Genomic DNA, 23,406 nt, shown 5'->3' with positions numbered 1-23,406 from the left:
AACTAACATTAACTAATGAGACCCTATTGAAAAGTGTGACCATTTTTGAAGAATATCCTATAACATTTTTCAACATGATAAAAGTGAATGAAAACTGGGGCTGTCAAGATGATTCAGTCATATTGAATGAATAATTCTTATGTGTTGAAATACCAAAGTACTGTCTGAGTAGGTACTACATCTGAAAAAGAACATACTATGCAACTGTTAAAAAATAGTATGAGTGCATGTAATATGAATGAAATTCAGGGGTATTACAGTTCATAAATCCTCTCCCGTGGCCTCATGGGATAGTAGTGTCTAGTGGATGTGCACTTGAGAATCTCACGGGAAGTGGTAGGTCATCCAGGTACTTTTCGCCTACTGTTTGAAGAATACTGTGAACAGGCATTCTTGGGCATATTTGGACGCAGAGTCCGATTTTTTTTCAATGAATACGTTTGATCCAGTTTACAAAACTGGTCTAAATGATTCACTCATAAATCACTTATTCAATGATCCGGTCATTAAATGAATTGATCCAGCTCACAAAATCAGACTAAACGATTGCTTCACGAGCTACTGACTGATTAATCACTTAAATTTTAGGCTGTTTGTCACACAAAGCTATTATTTGGAATAAAATAAATCACTGGAAAGTAACATATGGACTACTTTTACGGTACTTTTAATACTTGTGTGAATCCATTTTGAAGCTCGAAAGTTCTAGTTTAGATCTCGTTCACATACATTGCATGAAAAAGAGCAACCAGGACATTCTTCAAAACGGTGGTTCTCAACTGGTTTGGCCATGGGACCCACATTTTCCCATGGTCATTAAGCCGCAATGCAATTTTTTTTTAGGAATTTGACCTAATTGCTAATATATATATATATATATATATATATATATATATATATATATATATATATATATATATATATATATATATATATATATATATGGGTTAAAGAGCAGTTCCAAACTAGTTTTTGTTAATACAATAATGTTTGTAAGTTGGTATAAGCCACCACAGTCATTTAAAAATATACAAAATAACACAAAGAGAAAATAAAGTGTCATTTTGGGTTTACGGAAACAACAGTTCCCATTAGTGAATACACAATACTAACATGAACTGTTAATGAAATGTATGGAAACTGCTTACCTGCATGCAAATCCTTCCCAGCTAACACACAACGTACCAGTTACGTAATTTTAGGTACTTTTTAGTCATTTCATGACTTACTAATTGACAACATCACTGTGCATGCTCATAATTTCTTTTGAGCTTTATCTATAATGAAGTGATATGCAGCACGCGCCCCCGCATTTGCTGATGCAATCGAAGAGCTCAGTATAAGGACAGGGAAGTTAGTTTTTCTGTGGTGAGAGAATATTTTTTGTAACAAGTTAGAAAAAAAAAAAATTGTTAGAATAATGACACTGACATATAGCCTGACACAGGGCCATAGGCAGGGTTTTATAATCACAGACCCAAATTTGAGGTAATCAGGGGGATTCGGGCTCCCCTGAGAAAATTTTGATTTCTCTGATCTACATATGCGCATTTCAAGACGTTTGAAGGCCAAAAAAATGGATAAGAAATAGCTGTCAGTGGGCAGTAGATTATTTGTCAATACCTGCTCTCTCCTCCATCATTCTTTCTTTTTCTCTCAGTCTCTGCCTTTCCCCTTCCTAAAGCTGAGCTTTGACTGATAGTCTTTTCATTTTCATCTATGTCAGTAAAGAAAGTAAACATATAGGGTCAACTGATATTTAGCCTATATGTTTTATGAATCATAATCAAAGTTAGTTTACTGAAGGTTACGAATGCTAGATAAATACGTTTATTTAATTAATTCACAATATGTACACATTCATTCATTGTCCCCTCGCATTGACAGTTACTAAATATTACATTACATGAATCACGAAAATGATATAATTATCCTAAATCACCTGTCAAATATAAAATGTTTAGCTTAGCTACTGACATCTTATCTTGCACTTTCTGACAGTCAACTGAAGTTGCGCTGGAATTTGTGCTCCGCAGCTTCTGTGAACATAAAGCCGCCCATTTTATTTTGATTGGAACACTTCCTATAACACCCGATGTACTCATTACATTGCAAGAAGAATGGCATCTACGCTAATGTTAGTCTTTCTGTTTATTTTGAGGTTTACTGTAATCAGCCGGATCCAGGCCGTGTCCAGACCAGATGGAGGACCTGCGCCTAGACACGACCACAACGCATGATGTAGTCAGCCGGATCCGGGCCGTATCCAGACCAGATGGAGGACCTGCGCCAAGACACGACCACAACGCATGATGTAGCCAGCCGGATCTGGGCCGTATCCAGACCAGATGGAGGACCTGCGCCTAGACACGACCACAATGCATGATGTAGTCAGCCGGATCCGGGCCGTATCCAGACCAGATGGAGGACCTGCGCCTAGACACGACCACAACGCATGATGTAGTCAGCCGCATCCAGACCAGATGGAGGACCTGCGCCTAGACACGACCACAACGCATGATGTAGTCAGCCGCATCCGGGCCGGATCCAAACCAGATGGAGGACCTGCTCCTAGACACGACCACAACGCATGATGTAGTCAGCCGGATCCGGGCCTTATCCAGACCAGATGGAGGACCTGCACCTAGACATGACCACAACGCATGATGTAGTCAGCCGGATCTGGGCCGGATCCAGACCAGATGGAGGACCTGCGCCAAGACACGACCACAACGCATGATGTAGCCAGCCAGATCCGGGCCGGATCCAGACCAGATGGAGGACCTGCGCCTAGACACGACCACAACGCATGATGTAGTCAGCCGGATCCGGGCTGTATCCAGACCAGATGGAGGACCTGCGCCAAGACACGACCACAACGCATGATGTAGCCAGCCAGATCCAGGCCGTATCCAGACCAGATGGAGGACCTGCGCCTAGACACGACCACAACGCATGATGTAGTCAGCCGGATCCGGGCCGTATCCAGACCAGATTGAGGACCTGCGCCAAGACACGACCACAACGCATGATGTAGTCAGCCGGATCCGGGCCGTATCCAGACCAGATGGAGGACCTGCGCCTAAACACGACCACAACGCATGATGTAGTCAGCCGGATCCGGGCCGTATCCAGACCAGATGGAGGACCTGCGCCAAGACACGACCACAACGCATGATGTAGCCAGCCAGATCCGGGCCGTATCCAGACCAGATGGAGGACCTGCGCCTAGACACGACCACAACGCATGATGTAGCCAGCCGGATCCGGGCCGTATCCAGACCAGATGGAGGACCTGCGCCAAGACATGACCACAACTCATGATGTAGCCAGCCAGATCCGGGCCGTATCCAGACCAGATGGAGGACCTGCGCCTACACACGACCACAACGCATGATGTAGTCAGCCGGATCCGCGCCGGATCCAGACCAGATGGAGGATCTGTGCCTAGACACGACCACAACGCATGATGTAGTCAGCCGCATCCGGGCCGGATCCAGACCAGATGTAGGACCTGCACCTAGACACGACCACAACGCATCCCTGAAGTGTTGGCAGAGATTGTCAACTAGACTCCCCCCTGCAAGGCCTCATCGACAAGACAGCCATCGGCACTGATCCTCAAGAAACCCGTCTCCATACCGGCGTGATGATGCCGATTTTCAACCAGATGGAACTGAATAATATTCTGAATGTTCTGATCCAATCTGACTTCTGACCTGTAATGCTGCCTGAATCATAATCATACACTGTTCGTTCGTTGGCCAGAGGAGAACTGGCCCCCCGACTAACCCTGGGTTCTCCCAAGGTTTTTGTTCTCCATTATGTCTCCTGATAGAGTTTGGGTTCCTTGCCACTGTTGCCTTTGGCTTTTGGCTTGCTTAGTTGGGGACATTTACTATTCAACAATATTATTAGCCGCGTTTCCACTGTCGGGCCAGGGCCGGGCCGTGCTAGTGTTTGCCAGGGCCAGTCACGTTTCCACTGTCACTTCCGGGGCTTGATCGGGGCTTACTCTGGGCCAACGGCCAGGATTTCTGGCCCGTCGAATACCTTGGGCCAAAGCGGGCCAGCTCGGGCTAGAGGAGTGGTTACCAACAGAGGAGGAGTTCACCTGAGTCGGGAGACGGCAGCGCCGGATGATTCTGTCAGCATTAAAGACTTTTAAAATAATTTAACTCGCGTTCATGTTTGAATGCCTTTTGTTTGTGATGCAAAAGACTATGCGCGCTAACCATTACCATAGTAAACATAGTAAACGCTTGAAGATACGCATAGTAAAAAAAACATAGTGAACGCTTGAAGAAATCAGACCAATCATAAAGGCTATCACAGTCATGTTTTTATTTGATCTGTCAGTAGCCTACGTCTCGTCTCTTTATACCGGACTATCATAAAATAAAGCAACTTTTTTTTTTCGGGAGCTTCCTCTGTTTCTCTGACTGAAAATATCTGTATGGGAGTCGAGAGAGTGCTAAAGCTTCTCAGGTCGTATTTTTGGTGGCATACATTTCTAGAAATTATCATTCTTTCTAAATGTGATGTAAATATGTCCTGTAACCAGAAACAGAAACAGACGCGACTGAAGTAGTAAGTGTCCTCTTTCTTTTGTGAAATAGATCTAACGGTAATTTATTTCTGAGTGACTAATGTGCAATTTTGACATAAATTAATTCATTATGATCAATGTATCACTTTTTATTGTAAACCTGTGGTAAAACATCGATGTTTGGGTTTTAAATATTCAAGTAAACAACAAAAATGCCAGCAAATGGACGCTTTTATCACGTTTGTTTTCAACGCTATTTCCAGTGATTTCTGATTATTTTTCTGATAAAACTTCCATTTGTTGGTGAAATGATGGGTTAGTGTGACGTTGTTCCAGAGAGGCGTGTTATGGGTGTGTTTTAGTGAAGCGCTGTGGAGCTTCTGGCCCGACAGTGGAAACGCAGGCCCGGTGCTATTAGCCCGGCACGGCCCTTTTAAAGCCCTGGCTCGCACTGGCCCGACAGTGGAAACGCGGCTATTGATCTGCCTGCATTGACACCATTATATGAGAACTGAACTGAGCTGGACGATGACATCTTGGTTTTCTCCAGAGCGGCTGTATAGATAAATTAACTAAATTAATAACTTTTTACGACAAAAATGAACCCTCACTGAACTTACTTAAGCAGGACTGTGATGTTATTTTCTTCTAGAAACAAACCTTGCTGCATTATTTTCCTGTTATCTCTGTAAAGCTGCTTTGAAACAATCTGTATTGTAAAAAGCACTATATAAATAAAGGTGACTTGACTTGACTTGATTGGTCATCTCAAATATTTTGACATTGACGAGTGGTGACAGACCGCAGAGGCAGCTCAGATGAGAAGATCTTGGTGCTGTGTAATATCCCTCCAGTTAATACTATTATGCAATTATTTCACAACTTTTATTATAGCCTATTCACCTCTTTGACTGCACACTCCGCGACCCACTGAAGAGAAACATTGCTTTAAAATATCAGCTTTTGTGCTCGACTGAAAAAAGAGAAAGTACACTGATGTGAGTCACTTTGGAAAGAGTTTGGTTCTGGTTCCTGAGTCTGGTTCTTGTCAACTATCCCACTGATGCAGAGCTGGTCGTTTCTCATGGGTCGTCTCAGCACTGCAGCTCTGAATGCTTAGAGAATGAGGCATGGGTCGCAGAACAGTAGAAGTGCACCAAAGCATCTCTACAACACCTGCCAAAGTGCTTTCCAGCACAGTGTCTTCAAAGTGAGCTCCAGCTCTCTGTAGAACGCTTGTCATGTCTTTTCCTCCAAGCTTTTCTTTCCATGAATCTGGTTTAAGGGTCCCAGCTACTCTTATCTCGGCTCTACAACCCCCTATTTCCCTATTTTTGCTGCCTCTCGTCTTTCTGCTTCCCTCTTTCTCACTCTGTCACATATCTTCAGCCCACAGTCTCATTAATAACACATTCTTGTGAACTGAAATTTTATCTTATATAAATGAAAAACAGAAACAGAAAAAAGTGCTCTACTCAAATGCTTTTATCTGAGCAATCTTTACAGAGTGTGAACTACACCGTGGAGCCGCTGCGCTTTGCAGGATTGTTAGAGATTTTTTGTTCTGACCATGACACTGCTGAATCACGTTCAATGGAAGTGACTGCCAGCGTAATCCTGAGCAAACAGATCAGATCTGTCCTCGATTTTACAGCCAAAGCCGGGCCCACACAGTCGTTCTCTAAAGCAAAATGCGATATTTGGTTTTGATGATAATTTTTTCCCCACCAGCTTTAACCTACTTAAAAAAACTTGATAAAGAGTCACGTGCACTTGAGAGCAGTCCTGCTTACTCACTAATGCAATGTTCTGCTTTCAATATACTCATTCTCCGATCACAGCATCTGTGTAATGCTGTCAAGTAACAACACACGACAATATGAACCCACACTACTGTATATGGCAGTCTAAGGCCCGGTTTCACAGACAGGGTTTAGATTAAGCCAGGATTAGGCCTTAGTTCAATTAGAACACTTAAGTAGCTTTTATAAACGTGCATTAGAAAAATGCATTACTGGTGTGAACCTTGAGATGGCACTGACATATTTTAAGATATATCAGTGCAAGATGCTTTCAGTTAAAACAGCATAATCATGCATTTTAGTCTGGAACTAGCTTAAAATCAATATTTTTTTCCCTTAAAACTCATCTTTGATCACCAAAATGAAATATTTAAATGTTTTTTCCTTGAAAAAAATCATTCTTCATGGCTTAAAATAGCTTGAATGTAACTCTACACCCTTGCTTCATTTAGTATATGTAGTTCTATGAATATGCAAATGAGCCCCGTCTCCACTCACTCACTCAGCTCAGAGATCCACTGGTTGACGATCACACGTTGATCTGATTGGTTAAGGTAGTTTGTGACGTCAGAAACACCAGCGATTTCAAACCGTGTTTTTGAGACTGTCTTTGGTTCACTGCAGTTCTGAGAAAATACTCAGCAATGGAGTTGACTTATAAATTTACACATGGTTTGTCTTAAAGTATATTAAAAACACATTAAAAGCTTGATTTTCACCACAGGGGGACTTTAAGCCTTGTCTGTGAACATTTAGAAAACAACATTTAGAAAACAACATTTAGAAAATATGACCACATATATTGGACATTATATGTGATAACATAAGACAAATTGAAATAAATAAATAATAATCAGTCACCAAACTCATCCATGACATTTTTCAACCAAGTGAAGCTGGTAACCACGGTAACCTTTGCATGATGCCTGCAAGCATTATGCTAGTAACACATAACCAGAAGTTCAGGGATAAATGACATGATGTCATTGAATCTATTAATTTATTAAAAAACATTACGCAATTTATACGTACTGTACAAACATGCAAATATGCCTCTTATATGATGACCATGCTATTATTTTTTTTCCCACAAAAATGAAATTCATTCATAATGAAAAAGCCAGAAATTAAGTAGTTTGACAATACTGTATTAAACACGACAAAATCAAGTTAAGTTTAGGTTGTAAAAAGTCATGTAGTGTGATTACCTAAAAACTTAATGATATTTATGATTTAAAAATTCATGATATTTGTACAGTAAAACTTTTTTTTTTACTTTTAAGAAAATTATTCAGATGTGTAAACTAGCATGCATGCAAAGTTTAAGGAAAATGTTTTACATTGTAACATCAAGTGATATTTTTACAATTATTAAATTTTAAATTTCAAACAACACAGAAAATCATTTGACTACAAATAGTACATTTCTTTGCTTTAATCTCAATTTTTCAAAAGAAGCCTATTTGTAAAATATGTAAATAATTTATGTAAGTGCATTAGTAAACATACAAGCTTCACATTTCTGCTTTTACTCCCTTCAAGATGCATGTACGAGTCCAAATCATTATCAGCGGTAATAGCAGCATGTCATAGACGCTTCATCTTGATTTGTTGATTGAGCTTCATCTTTTTTAAAGCAAGAACATTACTTTAAATCATTAATGAAGAGAAATATGAACTATATATTGCACATTCATACATTATTATAAGTGGAGCTAATGTTCATCAAGTTTTCCCAAACGTACATTTCATAAATGCGTCTCTAGACTCCTACATCCCTGAATGAGGGCTTTTTTTCTATTGAGAAGCACAAAAGTTACTCCTACATACTGTGTGCAATATTTCTCAGGTTTTGGTAAGAAAGTGACTAATAAATGTCTGAGTACTTTGAATAAAACTCAGAATAAAGAAGCAGTACTTGAGGCTTGAGAGCTCCAGCAGTGCAGTTGAAGCCTTGTTTGAAATCTCACTCGAGAAGCAAGACGTCAGGCTGTCAACGCTGTTAAAAAATAATGTTTTTTTGGCAACTATGGCTCCATAAAGAACATTTAACATCCATGGAGCCTTTCCATAACACAAACGGTTCTTTAGATTGTTATATTGTTCTTTATGCTAAGAAAGAAAAAAAAGGTTCTTCTATGGCATTGCTTTGAACTCTTTTTTTAAAACCTTTATTTTTTTAGAGTGAGGGACTAACTAAGAGAAAACTAGATGTAGTGTCACAAATCTAATCTTGAACTCAAATGCAATGGACAGCATAGAAACTCTAACTGAGGTACAAAAATGCAAAAGTACAACCATTAAAATTCGAAAGCATCCCAACTGGCCACCGTGCAAATCCAAGCAAATTTAAATCAATCCAAAAATAATAGAAAAGGTTTTAGCATGTTCCTAACAGCGCCGGTGTTTAACAGCTGTACCGAGCATGCTCTGCCTTGGCATGTGCATTCGTTCTAATAAAGCAAAACCTAATGGAGCTAATCCATCATCAAGCTAGGGAAAACACGGCGACGGCTCACGTGATGAGGCCCGTCAGGGAACATATGTTGCCCAAAATGAAAACTACCACTGCTGCCAACCGAAATGACACGTTTCAACAGGCAGATTGGTTGAGACACAACCAGAGCCTCGACCACAAAAAAAAAAAAAAAAAATTATTCGAACACTCTCAACGCTAATGAGGCGTTCCATGTGTACTTCGATATCACCTCAGCCCTTGGTTCAATTAGTATGTAACATCTGGATTAGTCTCGGAGTCATTTTTATTGGATTAATATAAATGGCACTAAATGAGCAACAAGGACATTGTGTGGCACTTAGTGCCTCTTGTGTCATTATAGGGGAAAAAAAGAGACATTTGAATTGCCCTTCTTCAAATATTCAGATATTTTTGAATGGAGTATTGCATTATTTAGATGAGTAAAATTGTTAGTCACTGAATATAAAGTGGCTTTAGAAATCTATTGTTTTATTTCCATAAACTTTAAGAGGTTCTTGGCGAGTTCTGATGGTGTAGAAAAATCCCTTTATACAGAATTTATGTCAGGGACATGCCTATTTTCTTTTGTCATTATTATTTTTTATTTAATTAAATTTGATGTATTGATATAATGTATATTTTTACTTAATCTAATACTTAAATTATACATTAATATTGTTACTTAATTCATATTAAACATTAACTTAAATTGACAGCCCTACTTTACGGAAAAATATATGAAAGGAATCTGTAATTTATTAATATAAATGTATGTTAATATAAATGTATGTATGTTTTTTTATTCAATAAAATGTGTTATATAATTAACTGATATAATTCATTCATTAATATTAAATGAACATTAAATCGACAGCCCTATTAAAGAAAAAAAATATTACAAATAGGATTTTATTTTTCTTATTTTCTTTAAATTATTTATTTAAAATTAAATAATGTAGTTCAATTAATATTAAGTGAGCACATTAAATGGACAGCCCTTTTAAAAATGAAATATTTTTTTATTTAAAAACATTAAGAAGACTTATTGCAGTGTGGATGACCATATTCAATTAAAGCATTCTGAAACATCAAATCTTTCCTTGAAGGGATTTAAAAAAAAGTTTTTTTGAAAGAAAGAAAGAAAGAAAGAAAGAAAGAAAGAAAGAAAGAAAGAAAGAAAGAAAGAAAGAAAGAAAGAAAGAAAGAAAGAAAGAAAGAAAGAAAGAAAGAAAGAAAGAAAGAAAGAAAGAAAGAAAGAAAGAAAGAAAGAAAGAAAGAAAGAAAGAAAGAAAGAAAGAAAGAAAGAAAGAAAGAAAGAAAGAAAGAAAGAAAGAAAGAAAGAAAGAAAGAAAGAAAGAAAGAAAGAAAGAAAGAAAGAAAGGTTTGGATTTTTTTTTTTTTTTCAACTTTCCTTTCAATTAGCAAGATTTCTTTTCTGAAATACTTTCCCTAAGTTTAAATGAGCTGAACCTCATCACTGGTTTTAAACCCAATGGTGTCAAACTCCTTTCATCCACCAGTAATTTAATTATAACTTCAGAGACTCATTATGAGACTATCTTTCCTGTATTCCACACCGGAACTGTCTTTTTGGTAGTCTTGAGAAAGTCTGCATATAAAAGCAGGTCCCTCTATGCTCCACTAGCCAGGTGTGTGTGTGTGTGTGTGTGTGACGAGACAGATGGAAGCACAGGGGCGTCCCACTTTCCCACACACATCCAATTCTGCCACCGCAATCGGCATTCCTTTCAGTTTCGCAGTCTTCACGCTGGGCCCGGAGCAGTTATCAGCTCCAGAAAGGGTCCACACTGCCAGTCACGTCTGGGCAATTTAGCCACAAAGAACAGGAGGCAGATCCTTTTTTTCTTTTTCTTTTTTTGATAGAGAAAGAAAGGGATCCTGCACATGAGTCAAAGGCAGATGGAACAGAGGAAGCCAAGTGGATAGAAGAGAAATAGAAAGATGTGTGAGGAAGGACCTCGTGTTCGTCACACATTAAGGAGCCATTAGTGATTTAGAACAATTAGCACAGACTGGGAAGTTCACAAGTCATTAAAACTAGAAAGTCTGGTTCACATTGCAGTTTATTCTGGCCAAGAGCCACCAACAGTACTTACACCGGAAGAAAAGGCCAACACCAATCACAATTCTGGGTTCAGTAGTGGATGAATCTGAAATATAATATAATATAATATAATAAATAGATAATTATATTGTTGCATAAAAAACTCATAACTTCTCAATACAACAGCAATCTCCACTTCAAAGGGTAACTCTCGCCAAAATGCAACCTTTTTGTTAATCTACCCGAGGCAAACTTTTGTTTAAAAGCATAATTAGAATGGAAACGCCACTTTTAAGTTTGACCGTATTTCTGTTTTCGGTCAAATTGCCTTTTGAATGGGAGTGCTTGGGGCTCTTCTATGATAGCATCAAAAATCGCTATTTTTAAAACACTAAGAAGGCTCGACACAACATGAAACTTTGCTGGAAGTATCACCAGAGGCTCTACACATGAACTCCAGCATTGAGAACATTGTTTGTGTACACAGAGTTTACTAAAAAGAAAGATTTTGATCAACTCACAGTAGCTGTGTCCGCCGATGTTTTGACAGTCAAAAATAGTCGAAAATCTCTGCCTATGGTTTTGACTCCCATGTATATCATCATGCGTTGTGCTTTGTGGTAAATGTTATGAGCAGCTCGTCATCTAAACAGGTTTTCAGAACTGTATATGGTGGAAATAAATACTGTCGAACTAAAACAAAAAATGCACAGTGTAGGCTGCAAATGCCTGATATACGAATGGGTTTACAAGCAGTGGCCATACATTTGTCTAATGTTTCACTGCCTTTGTAACATAGTGATAGCCAACCTTTGAAAACATTGAGTAGCAAGATCGCTATGGTTTAACCGGAGGACCATCGCTGCTGTTTAACTTAAAAACATTAGGCCTAAAATCACACGGAGTTCGGAGCAGGAGTTCGTTAGATATACTGACATGGGGAGAGGTTTAATGGGGCGATTTTTCATTTTGTGCAATTTCTTTCTTAATGTCTTAACAAGAGGGAATCTGCACTAATATTCAGGGAACTTCGTATATAGATTAGTGGTTCTCGTGTGGGTAAGCCTATATAAATGGAGCGTGAATGTTCCAGCGGAAATAGCTGTACCCCCCGAAGCTCAAGGTATAATTCGAACACTGATGGTAATATTCCTTATATTCACTGTAAAGCCAAGCTTCTAAGCTTTAAAACACCTTTTTTGTGCTGGTAAACCTACTTCATTTAAGAGGTTAAGTTGTTTATGTCTATGCGGTGTATTTAATGTGCTTTAAGACAAACCCTGGGCAAATTCATAAGTCGACAGCATTGCTGAGTATTTTCTCCTTAAAACTGCAGTGAACCAAAGACAGTCTCAGAAACGCAATTTGAAATCGCTGGTGTTTCTGACCTCACAAACTACCTTGTAACCAATCAGATCAACGTGTGATCGTCAACGGGTGGATCTCTGAGCTGAGTGGAGGCGGGGCTCATTTGCATATTCATAGAACCGGGTATACTAAATGAGGCAAGGGTGTAGCGTTACATTCAAGCTATTTTAAGGCATGATTAAATTTTTTTTTTAAAGGGAAAAAAACTTTTAAATTTGTCATTCTGGTGATCAAAGATGAGTTTTAAGGGATACAATTATTGACTACAGGGGGACTTTAACAACGATTGATTATGGGAATTTACGTAAATTGTCATCCCTAATTTTAAAGAATGTTGGTGGACAAACAGTTCTGGTATTGTATGTTCTCAAAATACAATATCTAACAGGTCACATTCTGATTCACTGAAAGAAATCGGTCACTCGTTTAGGAATCAGATTACACTACGATCTACTTCTCTGAGAAAAAAAGAAGACTACTTATGCTACATTAGTTACTTAGATTCAAGACTTAAAAACTTAGTAAATAAATACTGATGTTAATAAGATCACGTTGTATCTGTACAAAGGCACTTATGTCTCATTGAATCACACCTAGAGTACAGCATGTATCTTTCAGTAACAATAATTTAGCACCTGACTTGACATGGATTTATAGAGAATGCTTTCTAAAATCACTTAAATGAGAAAATCAGTAGAGTCAAGTGGCTCATGAACACACTCACTAAAAATAATTCACAACAGAGAGGCTCTTCTGCTTCAAATCAAACTGAGGAAAACTCCGGCTCTCTGCCGGCATGGTAACCATGACCGGGAAAATGAACAATTGGATGGAGTTATTTACGGCACCTCTCCCACGTTCATCAGAAAAACCAATAAAAAGCGCCAGTCAGCCATACTGTTCAGCTATTTGTGCGAGACGACAATTGCCATGTGTCTGTACATGTAAGAATACAGGGAACAAGGGTCAGACCTCTGAGGATCAGAAAAATCAATGTAGCTTGTGATCATAACATCTCAGGCTGGACTCGTTCTCCGTTGGGTTTCCAGGGTTGTCACCGCCTCCGCCTCGAACACCAATCACTCGCTGATCCTTATCGGCGACGATGGCCGAAATTCGGCTTCAAGAAATGTCTTTTGCTCTGTTGGCTTGAGTTTGTTCTGGTTTACTTCCTCAGTGCTTCAGTGGACTGCATCTTCATGGCAGATTGTCTGCTGAATCTGTTTTGGTCGTAAGAGTGACTGCAGCATGTGGGCAGGCTTTCAACACTGCTCACCTCAAAGACATCCACTGTGCTTCCAACTCTCTCTCCAGTCCTCTTTTTTTAAATGAAGAGAGTCTTTTTTTCCTAACGGCCCCTCACAGATTCTGCAGAGAGGCTTAAAAGTTTGAAAGCCGCCCACTTGGTTCAGTATTTAGGGCAGAGCGAATCGAAGGAGATATTAAGGGCTACAAATGGGAGTAGTGGAGCCCGAGCGATGCCACCTGACCGTGGAGCGCCATTGTCCTCTGCCCAGCGTAACAGCCTGGATAGACACTGTGTGAAGTGGGAGAAAATAAAGCCAGAGTTCAGGAAACTCTTAGGGGACCTTAAACCAAATGGCAGAAGCTTTCAGAAACGATGACATAATATGAGGTCCTGTGAGATGTGCTTAGTACTCGATGGCTGGTGTAGTGGTTACATCCTCTGGATTATAATCATAAGGAACAAACTCCACAAGGGCGATTCACAAATTATCACCATTGGCACAAAGGGCTTGACCTGGGTTTCTCCAGGGGGAATAAGTGTGCTAGAAATATTTAGCATGAAGCTAAATCACCTCATTAGCAGTGCCGGGCAAGCTGATAAAAAAAATATCTAGCTAGCTAAGCTAATCTACACTAGAAATAGTTTAGCTAATTGAAAGCTACTGTTTAGAGAGAGAAAACGAGTTACACTACCAACTATTTGGCAGCTTGCTACATTAAAGCTGCATCATGATATTTTCATGTTACAAATTAGTAAGGTAATTTATTCACATCCCTGTTTGTTAAACATACCCAAAATTTTGGCAATATCATAATATATCATCATACATCACATATCATACATCAAATTATATCATAATATCACATATCACATTTCATATAATATCACATGACATTATATTGTTTGTAACACAAAACAATTCCAAAACACTTCTGGAGATGTTTTTTTATTATATTTTTAATTATATTGATATAGAGCCCCTAAAGGGACATGATGCTGGTAAAAAAAATATGAGATGGGAAGAAAAATAATAATGCTTATGTCTCAGTAGAAGTCAACTGCATCATCTGATTTAGTCAAGTGAGTGAGTCATTTATGCTGGAACCACTCCAACTGATATAAACTCAAACTAATATCCAGCGACTTCAGGGATTCAGACTGGTTTGCCTGATCCATTGAAAAGAACCGATTCCAAAGAGTCGTTCATTCTCAAATTGGACATTGTTTGTTCTGATTCTAAATAGCCAATAGAAAATACTGAACAAATAGGGTTTCACAATGCTACCTCACTACTTAAAGGAGAACTCCGGTCAATTTTAACATTGAGCTCATTTTTTTGTAAATTTGGAGTGCTGTCAATACAGAGAAAAACGACAAATATCGGTGTTGCCTACACCGTGTTATCCTCTTTTTAAAATTTGCACCCTGTTGACTTCAATGGGGCAAGTTTTAAACCTGCTTTTAGCCTCTTAACATCCTTGATGTGTCATTACAAGTGCCCAGCCAATGTGAGTGATTCCTTCAGAGTGAACACGGGTGAATCTGACTGCAGTAGATGTGAAAGATATGAATAAAAATGATGTTATTTCAGCCAGCGCACATACCTGTATTTACATCCTGTTTTTGGTCAAAGTCCATAGTAATCGATTGTCGAGTTCACACGCATAGGTTTAGTTACCTATGATCACGCGCGTGAACTCGACAATAGATTACTATGGACTTCGACCGAAAACAGGATGTAAATTCAGGTATGTGAGCTGGCTGAAATAACATCATTTTTATTAATATCTTTCACATCTACTGCAGTCAGATTCACCCGTGATCACTCTGAAGGAATCACTCACATTGGCTGGGCACTTGTAATGACACATCAAGGATGTTAAGAGGCTAAAAGCAGGTTTAAAACTTGCCCCATTGAAGTCAACAGGGTGCAAATTTTAAAAAGAGGATAACACGGTGTAGGCAACACCGATTTTTGTCATTGTTCTCTGTACTGACAGAAAAATTAGCTCAATGTTAAAATTGACCTGAGTTATCCTTTAATCAATAAAATTCCTTTGCTACTGGAAAATGCCATGCCTATTGCTTTAATTAGTAAGTTAATTAGCATCCCACTGGTCTCACTCACTCACAACCTAGGGTCTTTTTGTTAATCTACCCGAGGCAAACTTTCATTTGAAAGCATAATTAGAATGGAAACGCCACTTTTACGTTTGACCGTATTTTCGTTTTTGGTCAAATTGCCTTTTGAATGGGAGTGCTTGGGGCACGACTATGATAGCATCAAAAATCGCTATTTTTAAAACACTGAGAAGGCTCGACACAACATGAAACTTTGCTGGAAGTATCACCAGGGGCTCTACACATGAACTCCAGCATTGACAACATTGTTTGTGTACACAGAGTTTACTAAAAAGAAAGATTTTGAACAACTCACTGTAGCTGTGTCTGCCGGCATTTTGACAGTCAAAAGTAGTCGATCTCCGAACGCAACGTAACAGGGAGGAGAGTAAAGATGGAAAGCTCCTAAAGCTTAGTTCCATATAAATTCACGGATAACTTGTTGTTTTGTCGTTAGTGAAAATCAATATTGACCTTGTATTTGAAAAAGGATCCTCATATAAGAAGCAATACTAAAATTCAGAGTCAGTTCATTTGCATTTGGAGATCGACTACTTTTGACTGTCAAAACACCAGCGGACACAGAGGCAGTGAGTTGATCAAAATCTTTCTTTTCAGTAAACTCTGTGTACACAAACAAAGTTCTCAATGCTGGAGTTCATGTGTAGAGCCTCTGGTGATACTTCCAGCAAAGTTTCATGTTGTGTCGAGCCTTCTTAGTGTTTTAAAAATAGTGATTTTTGACACTATCATAGAAGAGCCCCAAGCACTGCCATTCAAAAGGCAATTTGACCGAAAACGAAAATACGGTCAAACTTAAAAGTGGCGTTTCCATTCTAATTATGCTTTTAAACGAAAGTTTGCCTCGGGTAGATTAACAAAAAGACCCTAGGTTGCATTTTGGCGAGAGTTACGCTTTAAGGCTCATTCTCCATGTTCAGCTCCATCTCACTCCCAGTCTATGACTTCTTTTGAAGGGCTCAAATCACTTGTACATGCGCTGTTATCCACGCACAAGCACTGATGAAGAAAATTGCGTCACGTAGAAGCGGAACGCAGACGAGGGAAGTATACTTTCAGCTTTATGGACTTCAAGAGAGGGCCAATGAAGCAGTTATGTGTTGCTTTAGATGACAGCATATCTCTGTCATCAGATCTGATAAATAAAACAGGTTTTTGCCGTTTCCATTGTCGATAGCACTTGAAAAGTCTTGAACCGCTTGTGGTGTAATCTTCCTTCCGCCTTATCCGGCTACAGTAATCCCAGCCTTATCTCGCCCGCCCCGAGCAAGAGAAAAATACGTCACAAGGGTTTTTCTCTGACAGGTTTCTGATGCCTTATCATTGTTACAGGGATTTTAACGAGGGAACCGGTAATTGCTCTAAAATCACAGTAATTACATGCAAAAGACAGGCCGTAATTTTTATTTCCCCCAGAATCCAGAGAAGAAGAGTGAATCACCATATCTGTGTGGTTTGAGGAGCAGACGGGAGGGGGAAATGGTTTTGAGAGATCTGTCCCCAGGTACACACTGACATTTCACACTGACGCTTATCTGTATTGTGATTGGCTGCAGGAAGCGATCAATCAACAAACATCACGCCTCCCACAAAGCTCAGAGAATATGAAAACTGAGGGAATTCTTTGCATATTGAACCCGCATTGCACATTTGTTGCCGTTTATCTCTTGAACGGCATGGGTAATAAACCTGGTACGATCTCTGGTGGCCAGTGAGTCTTATATGCTAGTGAATCTTGCACTTTACAGATAAAGTATTTACAAAATCATAAAGGAACAATGCAAGGGAGCTACACCCCGGAGTGCACCTGAAAAACATCACAGCATTCCTCTCGTCGCTCAAAAGTCTCCCGAAAGCAATACAAATCAACACGAGTTTGATCTATGCGCCACATCCCTTTCAAGCTTTTTTTTTTGAAAAGATGTTGAATAATTTAATGCTCGCGGGTAAAATCAGGACATGTCTAGTTACAGTAGGTATAAAAACAGTCTTCATAAGCAAGCACTCTTATCTCACAATTACTGGATTGTATAATGAGCACAAAGTGTTAAACAGGCACCAATTGGAGATTTGGATGTGTTAGGCTATATGAACAGGAAGAGGAGGGTTTATGTGTTTTAGATTGCTATTCAAGAAACCAAATGAATTCTTGAATGTTGCAAGACTAAAAAATGGTTGGCATTCTGATAACAGTCTCCTGTTAGCACAGGAATTGCTTGGGAAGGAGTTCCTGAAAAGGAAGTCGCTGTCATATTATGTCCAAAGTCATCATGACGACATGTACACTGAAAGAACATCTCATTGATAATGAAAGAGCTTAAATTGAAAGAGCGCCATGTGATCCAAACTCCCATTTACCTTACAAATCGCATAACCGTCACACGACCATTCAGACGTAATGGAGTCTATTTGGCCAGACCTTTGAATGCAAACTTGTTGAAATCCATTATAGATTTCATCTGCTGATCCTTCTGTTCGTCACTCTATGACAAGAGCTCTCGGTCAGGCTCTATATATGTGACTGGAATGCCAGCTGAGGTCTCTAGGGTAAATGAAGCCCCTGTTTCATGGATCCGATGGAATCACGTTTATGCATGTCGATCCGCTCCAGTGCTCGAGGTCATGCTCACCCCATTACCACATTCTACAATCCACTAATTAATTATTACTTTTTAAATAATGGATTATGTGCAGTCAGCTGGTCATTAGCACAAAATAAATACGTAGTATATTACATTTACATGTGTGCATACATATCTAATCATAATGTGCTGTATTAAGCATGTTGGCTGTGGATATAGTGTTATTTTTGAGGCTTTTAAAGAAAATAAAATGCTGCTTTTAAATAACACATATGGATTTCACACTTATTATTCATTGTAATTTCCACTCACAGTTAATCCTCAAAGGGTCATAAAAATCAATATCACCCACTATTTATCACATGTTAGCAATACATGCAGGAAAAAGATAAATGGTCCACAGGTGCAGGCAGCCATAAATCACCGTACAAATGGCTTCTTTCTCTTCCTTTATCTGCAAATAACTTCAAATCAGGACAAATCATCCTGGCACAAAAATAATTGCACTTATCCATTCCACAGTGATTCATTTTCATTTAAATGCAATTAATCATCTCTTAGGAATCCGCCTAATGTATCATCACTTTTGTGCAATGCAATTCAGATTTCATTTTTATGAAATTTATTATAATGTCTTTAAGCTTATATTCAACCAGTGAACAAAAGACTACCGCTTCCAGCACACCAACATGAATATTCATGCGTGTGAATCAATAACTGGGACATTCCTGGTATTTGAACCGGTCACCGTAACACAGCTGATCAGCTTTTTCTTATATTGCATGTTGAGTTATTATCAGGGTAAATCCACAACATTTTATATGAGACTTGCAAATCAGTAGTTTGGGAGGACATTTTACTACTAAATTTTACAGGTAAAATCACATCTTAAAGAAGGTAGTGTTGACTTTACACAATTAAAATTGTAAAACATTAAGATAATATTTTACTGCATGAAGCAATTATGAGAATCTTAATCACAAATTTATGAAATAATCCCAATTATTACACAGTAAGACTAGTAATCCAAAAAAGGTTTGCCTGGATGTTATGGAGGGACTGCACTGCATAGTGATATTTTTCATGTGTCTTCTTGAAAGTTATTTCTGTATGTATTGAAAATGAGGAACGAGAAAGCTCTATCTTTCTAAGAAGCTACTGGGATCATGCCTGTCTGCTCCTCTTTCAAAACCTCATGAAGGTCCACCAAACTTATGTCAGCCTCCTGACAGGCAGCTCTTTTATCAGTAAAATACAAATCCAGATACATTTATGCAATTACTACCCAAAACATAAAAAAGGGGTGAATTCAGGTTGATTGGGACACTTTCCCAATTCATCTCAATATCAAAAATAGTTCCAGTCACCCTGAATTCACCCAATATGTTGCACCAAAAACAGGTAAAGCAGAATACAGATGTAACCCTAGGCTTCACTCTGCATTCATTAGAGAGTGTTTACACAGTCAATCAATCAATGAGTGCAGCTATACAGCAGCTGTGCAACATATAGAGTGTGTGACCATATCGAGCAGAGAATATATAATGAACATGAGAGCAGACATCGTGCATTCATCGCAGATGTTACATCTCGACACATGTATTCCGACCAAAATAACTGTTGTAACACTGTAAACAAGAAGCATTATGTATTATTGATACTTAGAGTTAACTGTCCCCACCCCACCCATAAACAAAACTTCCTAATTCACAAAAATGAACCGTACAAATAGGCCTAGAATGTAAAAAATAAAATAAAAAAATCCCTAGTCGATTAGACTTAACGCTTTCTTTCAGTGTTATAAAAACATGCTTCTTTCGTCATGCTCTATTATCACGTGCAACATCTATTCAGAGCCATTCCCAACAACAGAATGATAGTTTTGGATAACTTCTCTCACTATAAACGTCGTTGATATATCCTGAAAGATGTGTTATTCTAGCAGAGGCGTATGTGGTGATGCACGCGCGTTTTCCCCCTCCAGCTGCGCGCGCTGTCCCTCACACCGGACTCCGGGGTTCTTACCTGCACGAAACTGTGATCTCCACTTTGGTGGCGGGGATGTTCCCCGTTAACGGGTCGAACTCGTAGACCGAAGCCATGTCCTCCAGTTTGTCCATGATGTCTCCCTCCATGAGCGCGGGCGGCTCGGGGCAGTTCCACGGCTCGCGCAGCCTGGCCCCGCGGAGGCTGTCACGGTCCCGCTCGGACCAAGCCGGAGTTAACAAGGCCAGGGTATTAATGAAGAGTCCCCCTACAACTCAAGAAACTTGAACGGGGTTGTTAAAGTCGGGGGGAAGTCGCTTTAAACTGTGCTGGAGAATCTGGTGGTCAGCTGGCGTTCATCAGCAGAGAGAGGGAAAGATCTCCTCTGCACATCAAGTACTCTAACATGTGCGCTCGTGAAGAGCATCCAGCCAGCGCGCGCTCCAGCCCTACCCTACTATCTGTTCAACACGCGCATGCGCACTGATGCTCTCTCCGGTGCGTCTGCTTATAGCGGGGCTTGAATTACACGGCAATGAAAAGCGAATCACAATTATGTTGTGCCAAAATGTATTCTATACATTAAAGCAATAAGACACGGGTGTTTGTGTCAATACTGATTTTACCATGTGTAAGGAGAGTTCTTGGTCACTGGGGTTAAAAAAAAGACTTAATTTAATATATATTTCTATTAGCATAATGTTTTATGAAATAGCAGCTTCATAGCTAAAAAAAACTAACTTTCAATAAATCATTACATTTGTCATATTAAAATAAATAAATAAATAAATTATATAAATAAATTATTTCGAGTAGTATAGTTGCCATAAGGTTGCTATAGCAACATGGCACATTAACACTGGATTCAGCTGGTGCGTGTGTGTGTGTGTGTGTGTGTGTGTGTGTGTGTGTGTGTGTGTGTGTGTGTGTGTGTGTGTGTGTGTGTGTGTGTGTGTGTGTGTGTGTGTGTGTGTGTGTGTGTGTGCGCGCGCGCGCGTGCTATGGTTTAACTTTTTGACTTTTTTTCAAATAAAACATGTCTTGTATCATAAAACTATGAACTTTTGCTTAAAAACAATGAAAAAGGCTTAATTCACAATCTTGGTACACTCAAAAAGAGAGAGGGAGAGAGGGAGTTTTATGAGCAAACAACTCAATTTGATACTTTTGATATTTGTTTCAGTAGCAATATATAATGTGGCACAAGATAAGTATATACCTCACAAAAGAACAAGGCTATCTGGACAAATAATCTAGTGAGATTTCAGCAATCAGGAAGTGTACCTTTAAGAGAATCTTAACTTGAAGGAAAGGGCAGAATGTCACTCCAAATGCTAATTATTGGATGGTTTCTTGGAGTGGAAATCAAGGGTGAATAGTGGAAATTTTCATAGAATATCGACTGTTTGGAAAACAGATCTAGAAAATTCCAGAAATTACTAAACAGTTCTAGGAAGTGCTACTTATAAGCAGTAACATTTATTATAGGGTTGTTCCATTTAAAAAAAGAAAAAAAAAACCTAAGGAGCTTTTTCATTGTTTTAAGCAAAAGATAAATAGTCAAAGTTATAACGCTAGGATGCGCACATCATCTCATCCAATCAGAAACTGAGTTAGAACAATCAAAGGTTTTTTTTTTTTTTGCTCTGTCTCAAACTTGGATATAATGTCCCCATATCTGTCTGCTATAAAGTAAATAGTAAAATAAATATAAAGCATATATAAAGTCTACAGCTAATCTTAAACTGTTAATTAAAGAAGAGAACCTGTTGATGCAGATGAGACCAGTTTTGTCATTTAACAACCATTAATCAAATCAAAATGAAATTATATACATAAAAAATGTCATTTTACTTTCGTTCCTCCAAACTGGCTATTGTCATGTAATCTTTTATACAAAGGAACTACTTTATATTTGATATATTGCTTTAACCTCAGGAGGGTGGCGGTCATATATGATTGTTTTTTCTTCCCTGTAGCTAATTTGTAATTGGTTAAACTGACAGCATTTGTGTTACACCTCGCCTCTTCCCCCTCTACGTTATTATTCATTGCTGATTAACAATCTAATGCAAGGCCTCCATTAATGATTCTGTGCTAAAGCTGATGAAGTTCCTCTGTAATATTTACCACCATCTTCTATTATATCCAAAAATGCATCCATAATAAATAAATCAAATAAGAGAGACTGGGAAGGATTGTATGAATTCAGCACCACGACATGTGGACAGCTCCCAAGAGCCAAAGTGAACAAGTTCAGTGTGTTTCCCAAACGGCAGACTTGTTGAATAGCAGCTCAACCACATAGAAGCCAGCCATTATTTGCAAACACTTTCCCTGTTGCCTCAAAGCTAAGTGTTCAGTGTTTATTTAAAAATCATGTGCAAAAAAAATTAATGATGTATAAAATGGGGACAGTAAAAGAAAACATCATGCAATTAACGTGCCTTTTCTTTCATATTACGGAAAAGCAGTGCACATTGTTATTTTTTTCAGGGAGTTTGACTGCAGCAGACCTTTTCAGAACCAAAAACAAAACATTTCCAGGAAATGCCAGAGCACAGAACAAAAGTACTAAATTCACACAAAACCTCAGTTCCTCGTAGCCGCATTTTTTCTCCCTCAGGACGTGGGTCTATTAAAGGCACTCGATGGTTTTCCTCCCTTTTTCTTAGACGCTTTAAAGGTGCATCGTGTAATATTTAAGAGGATCTGTTGACAGAAATGCAATATCATACATAACTATGTTTTCAGTGGTGTATAAAGACCTTACATAATGAACCGTTATGTTTTTATAATCTTATAATTAGCCATTTCTATCTTCATACACCGCGGGTCCCCTTACATTGATGCACTGCCATGTTTCTACAGGAGCCCTAAACGGACAAACTACTACAGTGCGCATTTCGTCATGATGTTGTTCTTCGTGCAAAGAAGCTAGCTAAAGTTAGCGAACAAAACACTGACACAATCATGAGCAAGTAACAATAATATTCGCAATAAATGAATAATTAGGTAAACATAATTTCTTAATTCATTTTTGTAAATAAACCTCAGTGCCTAACTGGCTACTCTCTGCTGTCTCAGACGACGAAATCTTTTCCTTGCATTTCGCAACCTCACCACTAGATGCCGCTAAAATGTACACACTGTACCTTTAAGTAGAATGGTCTCAGTTTTGGAG

General features: G+C 38.9%; 1 protein-coding gene across 3 annotated transcripts in view; it reads right to left on the bottom strand.

Moving 5' to 3' along the window:
* The window catches only part of cpne5b (copine Vb), a 207,456-nt gene extending 186,749 nt beyond the window's left edge, over positions 1-20,707 (bottom strand). For 2 of the 3 annotated variants that reach the window (XM_081358377.1, XM_081358379.1), the window contains exon 1: positions 20,262-20,707. In XM_081358377.1, the coding sequence (XP_081214503.1) occupies positions 20,262-20,371 (110 nt within the window). In that variant the 5' untranslated portion in view covers positions 20,372-20,707. The remainder of the gene's footprint in view (positions 1-20,261) is intronic. The other variant, XM_081358378.1, reaches the window with a different exon arrangement.
* Between the last annotated feature and the right edge of the window lie 2,699 nt (positions 20,708-23,406).

The sequence above is a fragment of the Scardinius erythrophthalmus genome (assembly GCF_964197995.2).
Source record: "Scardinius erythrophthalmus genome assembly, chromosome: 25".
Taxonomy (NCBI): Eukaryota; Metazoa; Chordata; class Actinopteri; order Cypriniformes; family Leuciscidae; genus Scardinius; species Scardinius erythrophthalmus.
The sequence above is the reverse complement of the archived record's forward strand: the minus strand, read 5'-3'. Positions and strand labels throughout refer to the sequence as shown.